The following is a 10742-nucleotide window of genomic DNA, read 5'->3' as shown; positions in this document are numbered from 1 at the left end:
GCTATCATCGATGATGACGGAAATAAACAAAACAAAGGATAAGATGTGGCAAAAATCTAGCAATGATGGAAATAAACAAAACAGAAGGTGAGATGTGGCTATAATCTGGGATGAAAGTTGCGTAGAGAGTTGAGAGGGTGAGGTGTGGCCCGTGGGCTCAATACTGGCAAATGTGAGTATAAAAAAATGTTGCATTGTGTGCTAATATGTATATTTCTCTACTGTTGGTATACACTGGACAGATGTTTAACTTCAAAGTAAATGCTAGTAAACATGCTTAACTAAAAATCGTAGATTGCCTAAAATCTCACGTGAGATATTTATTTTCCATTGCAACGCACTGGCCTATTGCTAGTTATTATAAATATAAACTTTGCAGCACAAATGCGCGGCGCTGGCAACCCGATAGTTGAAGATTTATTTCCCAGACCAAGTAAGAACAGTACTAGCTAGAGCAATGGAGTAGACGGTAGTTGTGATTTGTGATGAAACTGACTCCTCCAAGTAGCCGAGCTAGCCTCCCTTGTTCTTCACCTGCATTGGCAAGCCGCGTCCCATCCGCAGCGTCATTGACATTTCGAGCTTTGGATGCCCCTCGCCTCCGACGTACCGGAGGCTGAACCTCTCCAACACGCACGCCACGATGTACTTCATCTGGATGTAGGCCATCTCTTTTCCGAGGCACATCCTCGGCCCCGCGTGGAAGACAGGGTACATGAACGAGCTTGCCGGCCGGAACACGCCCTCTCCGTCGAGCCACCTCTCCGGCCTGAACTCCTGGCAGTCCTCGCCCCAGATGCTCTCCAACCACGCCATCGCGAAAGCGCAGTATGTCATCAGCCACCCTTTGCCGATGAATGTGCCGTCCGGAAGGACATCGTCCTCCTTGCAGCTGTGCACGTCGGCAGCCACCGGCAAGTACAGCCGCATGGACTCGGTGATGGCCGAGTGGAGGTAGTGCATTTCGCGCAGCTCGTCCAAGCTGAAAGTGGATGCGCCTACTCCTGACACGCGCACCGCGCGGACAGGGCCGGCCCTGAGGGGGGGCAGGGGGGCGGCCGCCCCGGGCCCCCCAACTCCAGGGGCCCCCACCCAGGTACGTACGTGGCAGCCTACCGACCTAAAGATCGGCAGATATGCAGCAGTTTGGCAGCTACGCGCTGGCCCTGGGCTGGGCAAGCAGTCACGACATGCAACTCGGTAGCCCACACGCATGCACATATCCCACTCGTTCAGTCAGGGCCCGTGTATAGGTCGAACTCCTTGTAGTCGTTGTAGGGTCGTACGAGTTGATCGTGTGATGCCTGTTCAAGCTTCCTATAATTCCCTTCCTTAAAAGAAGTATCCTAATTCACATCTATGTTTAAAAGAGTTTCCCTAATTTCATTCTCAGATCAGATCGAGGCTTAAAGTCTTCGAGTATCCCAGCCGCGATTGCGAACTCTAAACGGAGTTGCCGTTTCATGGCTGAACTCCGCTCTTTCATCTCTAGTGCTCTACTCCATCAACGCCATCACGGGAATCACCCAGCAGGCCAGCACACACGTGATCATCACATAGCCAAGCGCTCGCTCCAGACACATATACACGCCGCGTCAATGCCGAGCACCCGATCAGACAATTATTGACACCGATTCAACCGATCTAAGGTAATATCATATTCATGATTTTGTATGGCGGGCGACATGGCCAAGATTGCAGTGCAATACTGCATGAAAATTTATCCGCGATTGACATTTAGGCCAAGATCACGGGAGATCGTGCTGATTTAGGGTAAAATTTTGTTGTAAATTTGGTCGTGCTGATTTAGGCTAAAATTTTGTTGTAAATTTGGTTGCTGCGTTTTCCTTTCTCTGACGATTTTAATCATTGGTCAAACTATCATTCATTATTCCTTATACGTTAATTGATAATTAAGTAATTATCTTTATCAACATGATGCATTGTTTGTTTGTCATACTCCTACCGTTTCTAAATATAAATCTTTTGCGATCTTAATCCAGACTACATATTTATGTATATAGACATATTTTAGAGTGTAGATTCACTCATTTTGCTTCATATGTAGTCTCTATTTGAATCTCTAAAAAGACTTTTATTTAGGAAAGGAGGGAGTACTTTTGATGCAAAATTTCTTTATTTCAACATTGTGTGTATAAACAATTTCATATCAATACTGATTTCGGAATTATTATTTTTTTTGGCAAATTTACTGTAATGTTTGTTGGTAATATATATACGCTTGTATCTACTATAATTGCTATGATGATCATATCAATAGGTCTATAGACCTGTCGAAACAATATATATTAAGGGCCCCTTAGTTTTAGTTTCGTCCCGGGCCCCCAAAATCTCAGGACCGGCCCTGCGCCGATCTCGCTCATGATCTTGTCCTCCACGTCGGGCCGCGTGGACACTAACCAGAAGAACCAGGTTAGCGCCGACGATGTCGTGTCGCGGCCGGCAAGGATGAAGTTGGTGACCACGTCGCGGAGGCTCTTATCGCTGTGCTCACCAGCCGCAGCGAAGCGCGACAGAAGAGAGTCGTCCCTCCGCGCCAGCCCATCCTCTCCACTCTCCCTACGCTCACGAACGATCTTGTCAGCGTAGCCGTGGATCGTCGCAAGCGCCAAGCGCATCCGCCTCTCCGGCTCTATGTCGAGCAACCTCTTCACGCGCCACAGCCACTTCCACTTGATAGGCGACATGACCCGGGCCACGATCGTGTTCTGCGCGTCGTTGAACGCGGACATGAACTCCGCGCTCTGGGGCGCGGCCATGCCCTCGTCGGCGACGGCCAGGCAGCCTGGGTCTTCGCCGAAGGCCACGCCGCAGATGTTGTCGAATGCAAAGCGCTCCAGCACGTCCTGAACGTCGAGGGTCTGGGCGTCGCGCGCCGCTCGCTGCAGCAGCGGCACCAGCCGCTCGACTGCCTCGAAACGGACGACATCCACCATGAAGTTCCTAAGCGAGCGCTTGTTGAACTCGTAGCTAGCTGCCTTGCGCTGCCACAGCCACTCGTCGCCATCAGAGTTGAAGATGCCGTGGCCAAGGAAGTCCTCGAACATGGAGACGGTAAGCTCGCCTTTGGGGTAATTCCCAAAGTTAGTCTTGAGTATGTGCTCCACGTTTGCCGGGTCGGCCGTGATGGCTTGGCCGGTGAGACCGATCACCTTGAAGACCATGGTATGTGTGGGGCTGCTCTGCATGACGCCGGTGTACCACTCGAGGAAGTGGTCTTTGTTCTTCACGAGGTGTGGCAGCGTGCCGAGAATGGGGTAGACCTTGAGCCCATGGGCGTGAGGCTGCTTCTTGGGGTCCTGACGCAAGTAGAGAAAGTAAACAAGAGGTAGGAGAGGGATGAGAAGAAGCAGCGAGGAGGACCAGGAGAGTTCCATTGTGATTTTTGCCCTACTCTTGCCTGCTGTTCGCGAGGGGTGTGGATAATTTAAAGGCAAATACACTTCTAGCGGAGTTGCTAGAGGCAATCACCACATTGGACACGATCCAACACCGGGAAGGTCGTCCGGGTTATGGCAACTCCAACGGGCCGACACATTTCGTCCACCATGTCCGTTCCTATCCGCGCGGACAAATAACACGGCCCAACGTGGCGATCCGAACGGACCGACGTTTGTTTCACTGCCCGCTACCCATTTCCAGCCCAAATTTGGACTGCATTTGTGTGCACGCAGACATGCTGTGGTGTCCTCTGCTTGTCCTCCCCATGCCCACCTGTCGGTGGCATGCAGGCCAGCAGCTCCCCCACACCCTACCAAACCCAACCTCCTAAGCCTCTCCGCCCCGCCACCGTCACCTAGATTTCGTCTACATAGCCACCCCCGCCCCCACCGCCGACATTGTTTCCACCTCTTGCCGCTGACGTTGTAGCTCACGACCCACACTCTACCCATGGTCATCGCGTGCCCTTGGCACACCGCCACCACCGCTGGGTGAAGTGGAATTTGACGGGCCTGCTCCTGGAACCGGCAAGGATGGTGGTCTTCACCGGCCGAGACTGCTCCACGCTTGTGGCTGTTGACGTTGGTTGCCGTCGACAAGGTGTTCCACCGCTCCCCCGACCTATTTGGTAGGTTTGGAATCATCACTCCAAAGGATCATGGAAGCTACTTCCGATGGGATTACAAGGGTGATTTGGTTGAGCATTAGAGTGGAGCGGCAACGTTTGTACAATTCAGCCAATTTCATTATGAAATGCATGATCGGGCAACTCACATGCAATTTCAAAATAATTTGATTGAGCAAATATGGAGTCACATAGGAAACCAATAGTTGTATCTTCTCATTTTATTCCAATTGATTCGCTATAAGTTTAAATTCATTTAGTTGTAAACTATGAGTTTTATATTTATTGGGTTGTTACTATGTGTTTTTTATTTATTTAGTTGTAAACTATGTGACTTGTTTGTTTAATCATGTGATATGTTTCAATTATTTTATTTATTTCGTTGTAAATATATAGAATGGAAAAAATGACAGGTTGATACAAAAGAGACATGTTGGACAAATTTGGTCGGCACGTTGGGTGCCCTGACAAGGAAAAGGCGAAGAAGGGGCCGAAGCCAACCCTCCTGTCCACACAAATAGACAAAAGACAGTCACCTTTTATGTCCATTTGGATCGTCTCGTTGGAGTTGCTCTTACCTTGACCGCCAACGAGAGCATGCTAGTGTGCACATAGAATTGGCCTGGCACTGTATGTTGATGCCCCTGCTCTTTTACTCAAGATGATATGTGTTCCACATACCTGCATGAATGGCGTCAGTTTAAGGCAGTGCTTGGCATTGCCGTGGATTATCCACTTTTGAATGATTGGTTTTCAATGTGTTTGAGTGCTTTGTTAGTCCATTTTTGGTTACTCTATGGCTGTTTTCTCACGATAGAATATGAAAACACCGACATCACAAGGCAGTTCAACAACTTTAAGATAAGCCTACATGGTTAAAAAATATTTTTATAATAGAAATAATGTGGTGAGAACAAATGAATTATGTACATGCATGACATAACGTAACTATAGTACTATACCGACATGCCTCTGTTGAAGAAGGCGATACCTGGAAGGCGCTCAGGAATGCTTAGATGCTAGGCTATGGCCAAATGCCTCGCCTAATGCATAAGCAATAGTCTAGGTGGTGTAAGCAAGGAAATATCAATTCTGATGAGAAGTCACACCATATTGCATTCATGTGCCTGTTCTTTTAAGTAGGACAACGCCAACGCCTACATCTGTGGTGGAAGCGAAACACGAACACATGCCTTATAACATACAGACTGCGCCATATCACCGCATGCATGCATGTGGAAAACTTTTTGAATTTTAAGTTTTTAAAATATTTGATCTCTTAAATGAAAATTCCGATCGTAGATCTGTTTTCACCATTAAATCTCTCGCGACGATATTATGGGTTTAAAAGTAGCCATGTCTATTGCACATGAGGTGCCATGGTGTTTACACTGAAGTTACCATGATATGTTTTAGCTATTTTCTTTTACATTTAAAAGTAAATTTTGACATATTATAAAACGGGGAATTAAGAAACTAGCACTACTAGAATCAGCTTCTTTGCCGTCAGCCATGCTGGACGGCAAAGGCATAGATCCCGGATGGCAAATTTATTTGTCGTCTGCCAGTAGACGGCAAACTATCCATCTAAATACGTGCCAGCATAGGCCTTCTTTGTTGTACGCTTCTTAGAAATGGACGACAAAGGATTGTGCCGTCCGCCATTCAAGGCCAGCAGATGGCAAAGACAACAAACGGCAGTGGGGTGGGGTCAGAGCCGTTAGGGGGTTAACGGCGCTCTTTGCTCTCCGCTAACAGACGACAAAAAGCTCAGCTAGGCCAGCACTGGGAAGCTGCTATGTGGCAGCTATGCCGTCTGCCAGTAGACGGCAAAGATTTAAAGGTCTTTGCCATCCGTTGGCAGACGTCATAGCTGACCAAATAGACAGCCAGTGTTCCCAGTGTCTACAAGTAGCTGCCATGTGTCCTCTTTGTCGTCCACTAGCGGACGACAAAGAGGCTATATATTCCCTGTTTTTATTTATATCCATTTAATTTTACAGGAATTCACACATATATACATATTTTTTTCACAGGCACAGCAGACATATGATGTATACAACACACACTACTAGGAAAAGGCCTACTAGTGGCGCATCTGTTTTGGCTACTAATGGCGCCACTAGCATCACACCATTAGAATTTTTTACTAATGGCGCACCACGCAGTGCGCCATTAGTATATCCCACGGTGCGCCATTACTAACAATTTTTTATAAAAAAAATTCAGAATTTTTTTCAAATTTTTTTTCAATTTGTTTTCGTTTTTTCTTAATCTCGAGTCACTATGGCTTAATCTTGGGTCAATATGCTTCATCTCAAGTCAAATCGCACTCTGTGGTCAAACTTCCCGAAAGGTCACTCATCCTCACACTACTCCAGCCCGAGCACGCGTAATTTCGCAGTTCTATCCAACCCAGCACCAGCTGACTTCACAGGCACTTGTTGATGTCTAGGACTTTGTTCATATTCATGAGTGTGATGAAATTTTGAAAAAATATTTCAAACTTCCCGGTCATATTATGTATCATATTTTGAAAAAAAATTCCAAAAATACTTTTTTTAAACCATTTTTTCTGTTACTAGTGGCGCACCTAGCAAATGGTGCGCCACTTGTAAGTTTGATTTTTTTTCATTCCCCCCTCTAGATCTTAAAAGCCGAGTATCTTTCGTTTTGTTAGGTTTTTGGGGATTTTGATGATGTTGAACAGCGTTCCCCCGATTCAATTCGTATGTAACTTTTTGAGTAGATGATTTTTCATATAGAAAACTTTTTAATCCGAGTTCGTATGCAAAAGTTCTGCCCATTTTACTGAATTCTAGAGAGATTTTGCAAACAAAGTCGAAATTCATATTTGTAAATTTTCCCAACAACTAGACCACATATCACATGAGAAACTTATTTTCTTTTATTTTTTTGACATTTCCAGCATTTTCTTTTATTTATTTTTTAAAACTGAAAAGGCGGTTCAGGGGGGTGCATTTAGCACCAGGGTTACTAATGGCGCACCTGATGTGTGGTGCGCCATTAGTAGTTTTGAAAAAAAAATTGTTAGTAATGGCGCACCAGTGGACAGTGCGCCATTACTATGTCAACTAGTAATGGCGCACTATCCCATGATGCGCCATTACTAACAATTTTTTTTTCATAACTTCTGATGGGGCACCACACACCAGGTGCGCCATTATTAATATGTCAATAATGGCGCACCTGTATCTGGTGCGCCACTGCTATATAGCAGTGGCGCACCACACACATCGTGTGCCATTAATGTTCATATCATCTATATCCCCTTTTCCTAGTAGTGACATAGATCCATCCATGACAACATACATACATAAGAAACACAGTTCGATCCATACATATTACAATAATGTCACAATGTTCATCCAACACATTGTTCCATCACTACAGGAATCAGCTATTTTGCCGTCTGCCACGGCGGACGGCAAAGGCATGAACGGCGGAGGCAAAGGCCTTTGCCGTCAGCCGCGGACGGCAAAAGGCTCCGGCAAAGTAGGCTACGGTAAACAGCTACTTTGTCGTCTGCTTCCTAGCGGCTGACGGCAAAGGCCCTTTGCCGTCTGCGGCGGACGGCAAAGAGAGCGGACGGCAATAATTAAGCTGGCAGATGGCAAAGTAGCTGATTCCAGTAGTGCATGCATCCATATAACAAGTTCCACATTATTCTTTGATACAAACGAAAAGAAGAATAGGGAAACAAGCACTCTATCCATGCAAGCTTCCATATAGTGAATTAAATCTACAAAATGGAAAACAAGAAAGTTAGAAGAAGAAGAATAAAAATAGAAAATGAAGAAGAAGAAGAAGAAGAAGAAGAAGATTAGAAGAAGAAGAAGCTTTTCTTCATATTCCTTCTTTTCTTCCTCTTCCTTGATTTTGTTCATCTTATTATGTCATCTGTGGCCTAAATAGGCTAAATTATGTCATAAATGGACTAAATAGGCTAAATAAGAAGAAAAATGCCATTTTGAGCTATCCTAGCTAATTATGCCATTTTTGACCTAACCAAGTTTATTGTGTTATTTTAGAGGACAACAAGCTAAGTATATGACATTTATGAGGTTAGCAAGGTTATTATGCCATTTACGAATAAAAACAAGTAAGAGGAGGAAAAGAAGAAGAAGAAGAAGAAGAAAAAGAATTCTTCTTCTCTTTTCTTCCTATTCCTTCTTTCCTTCCTCTTCCTTGATTTTCTTCATCTTATTATGTCATTTGTGGACTAAATAGGCTAAATTATGTCAAAATGGACTAAACGGGCTAAGTAAGAAGAAAAATATCGTTATGAGTAAGGTGTAGGAATGGTCGGGGCTGCGCCAGTGGCAGACGGAGGTGAAGGACCGGTTGAGGTTCCCACATTGGAAGAAGCAGAAGGATTGGTTGATGCTTGTCGGGAACCATGCTGCACCAAAGATCATTTCCAATAATGTCTCGTTAGCATGATGCAAACTGAAATGTGAATAGTAGTAACTAAGGACCATTCAAACCAAACTCACCGTGGTCGCCGGTGCCATCTGGGGAATCGGCGGAGGGGCCAGACCGTTACGTGCATGGTCTACACAATTGGTTCTCGCACATGGTCTACACAATTGGTTCTCACGAGTCAGTCATATTATTTAGTAATGAGAACATTACGTGCATGATTGGGGTAATATGCATGAGAAACGTACCACAATGAGCTCGTATAGGGCCCGGTTAGACGCCTCGTTTCGGTTCCTCTCCTCCTCCAACAGCTTAGCCTTCCTCTCCTCCATCTCCCTCTCCCTCTCCGTCGCCTCCCTTTTTGCCTCCTCCAAAAGCTCCTGGGTCTTCAATCTCTCTTTCTCAACCAATGCCTGTAACACACCACTCCTCCTTAGCATTGTAATCATCGACGAACGCACACACAATGTAATGGAGGAAAGGTGAGAGAGTCTGTATAGCTAACCGCCATGGCGAGCTCCGCATGCCGTGCACGAGGCGTTATCTCAAGATCAGAGCAACTCAGGCGCTTCTTGATCTACGGGAGAGTCCTAGGACAACGTATCAGTCCATCACCAATGGCTTGAGAGCCATGGGACCTCCCGCCACCAGATATCATCACCAACTCTGTATCAAAAGGATCTTGGCTCAGGTTAAAGTCCTCCCCTTTCCTCGCCTTCCCCTCCTCTTTGTACTTCACAAGCTTGTGGTGGGAGGAGATGTTGGTGAAGCTCTCTGGATGATCTAGGTCAGACTCCGTGAATGGCTTGGCCTTCTTGTACGGGGCCATATGGGTCATGCCATAGAGGTCGAACAGATTTGGCACATGCTTCTTGTCGTGATGCGCCTGAGAGAGAGGATCAAAATATTAGTTAAGGGCTCAAGTTGGCATGAAGAATGATATTGCTATGTAAATAGGTCATTTTGGAGCTAAGAAAGGTTATTATGTCATTTCGAGGAAAATGAGCTAAGCTTAGGTCATTTTCGAGGTAACCAAGATTATTATGCTATTTTTGACCAAATTATGCTAATTATGTCATTATTGAGCTATCCAAGGTAGTTATGCCATTTTTAGCTAACTATAGCATATTTAGGCATTCTATAGAGCTATCTAAGGTTATTATGTCATTTTAGAGCTAATTATGTCATGAATGAACTAGCCAAGATTGGTTTAGGTCGTTATTGAGCTACCGAGGGTAGTTATGCCATTTTTTAACTAACTAAAGCATATTAAGTCATTTTATAGAGCTATCTAAGGTTATTATGTCATTTTAGAGCTAATTATGTCATGAATGAACTAGCAAAGATTAGTTTAGGTCGTTATTGACCTATCGAAGGTAGTTATGCCATTTTCTAACAAACTAAAACATATTAAGTCATTTTATAGAGCTATCTAAGGTTATTATGTCATTTTAGGACTAAATATGTCATAAATGAACTATCCAAGGTAGCTATGCCTTTTTTAACTAACTAAACATATTAAGTCATTTTGGAAGGGATAAATGCTAGCATGAAGAATGAAATTGCATGAATCATGTAGCAAACCACATACCTAGTTATTCCCATACTCAAACAGGTTGGAGCTCCCTTGATGGTGTGGCACACCTTCCATTTGGTCGCGCTTATCCTTGGCCCTATGGTGTTCGACTAGCCATTCAGGACAGCACCACGCATCCACCAACGCCTCCCAACAGTCCATCTTATCCACACACCATCTCGCGGGCACCTAACTTAGTCAAGAGAAATTTCAGCGCTACGCCTACAAATCAAATCAAGAAAACTAAGTTCAAGGCCTTAAGAATAGGTAATTACCTGCATGTACTTCTCCTTACTCAGAAACTTGCCGCGACACTTCGACTTGGCCCTCCTAATATCCTTCGAGGCGTAGTAGTCTTGAACGGCCTGCACCCGAGCCTCGTGCCATAAGGTCTGAAGTAGGCGCTTGCACTCGGTTTCGACAACCATACACGTGGCCTCCTGCTCTCCCTCTGAAACCCTTTAGAAGGTCTGCAATCAAACAAGACAACACTAGTTAGAACAATCACTAGGTAGTGTTGAATTTTAATTCTGTAAAGGAGAAATTACCCAAAACCGACGAAACACAATGTCGGCCACCGTCTCGCACAAGACACTGGTGACCATCTCCTCTGGCGGGGTCGGGGCAACCGAGTAC

The 10742-nt window shown here is 45.2% G+C and overlaps 1 protein-coding gene across 1 annotated transcript; it reads right to left on the bottom strand.

Moving 5' to 3' along the window:
• Nucleotides 1-287: 287 nt before the first annotated feature.
• LOC123184161 (cytochrome P450 94B3-like) lies at nt 288-3739 on the bottom strand. Its single transcript, XM_044596328.1, has 2 exons — nt 2375-3739; nt 288-1025 (listed from the first exon to the last, which is right to left on the bottom strand). Exons 1-2 carry the CDS (start codon nt 3396-3398, stop codon nt 514-516), a joined length of 1536 nt encoding a protein of 511 aa, XP_044452263.1. The 5' UTR covers nt 3399-3739; the 3' UTR covers nt 288-513.
• Between the last annotated feature and the right edge of the window lie 7003 nt (nt 3740-10742).

The sequence above is a fragment of the Triticum aestivum genome, chromosome 2A, assembly GCF_018294505.1.
Source record: "Triticum aestivum cultivar Chinese Spring chromosome 2A, IWGSC CS RefSeq v2.1, whole genome shotgun sequence".
Classification (NCBI taxonomy): Eukaryota; Viridiplantae; Streptophyta; class Magnoliopsida; order Poales; family Poaceae; genus Triticum; species Triticum aestivum.
Note: the sequence above shows the minus strand (reverse complement) of the source record. Positions and strands in the feature narration are given on the sequence as shown.

Coding starts and splice junctions, on each gene's coding strand:
- LOC123184161 (XM_044596328.1), bottom strand. CDS start 3,398: ATGGAACTCTCCTGGTCCTCCTCGCTGCTTCTTCTCATCCCTCTCCTA. Junction 1,026..2,374: donor GGACAAGATCATGAGCGAGA/TCGGCGCAGGGC, acceptor GGGCCGGCCCTG/TCCGCGCGGTGCGCGTGTCA.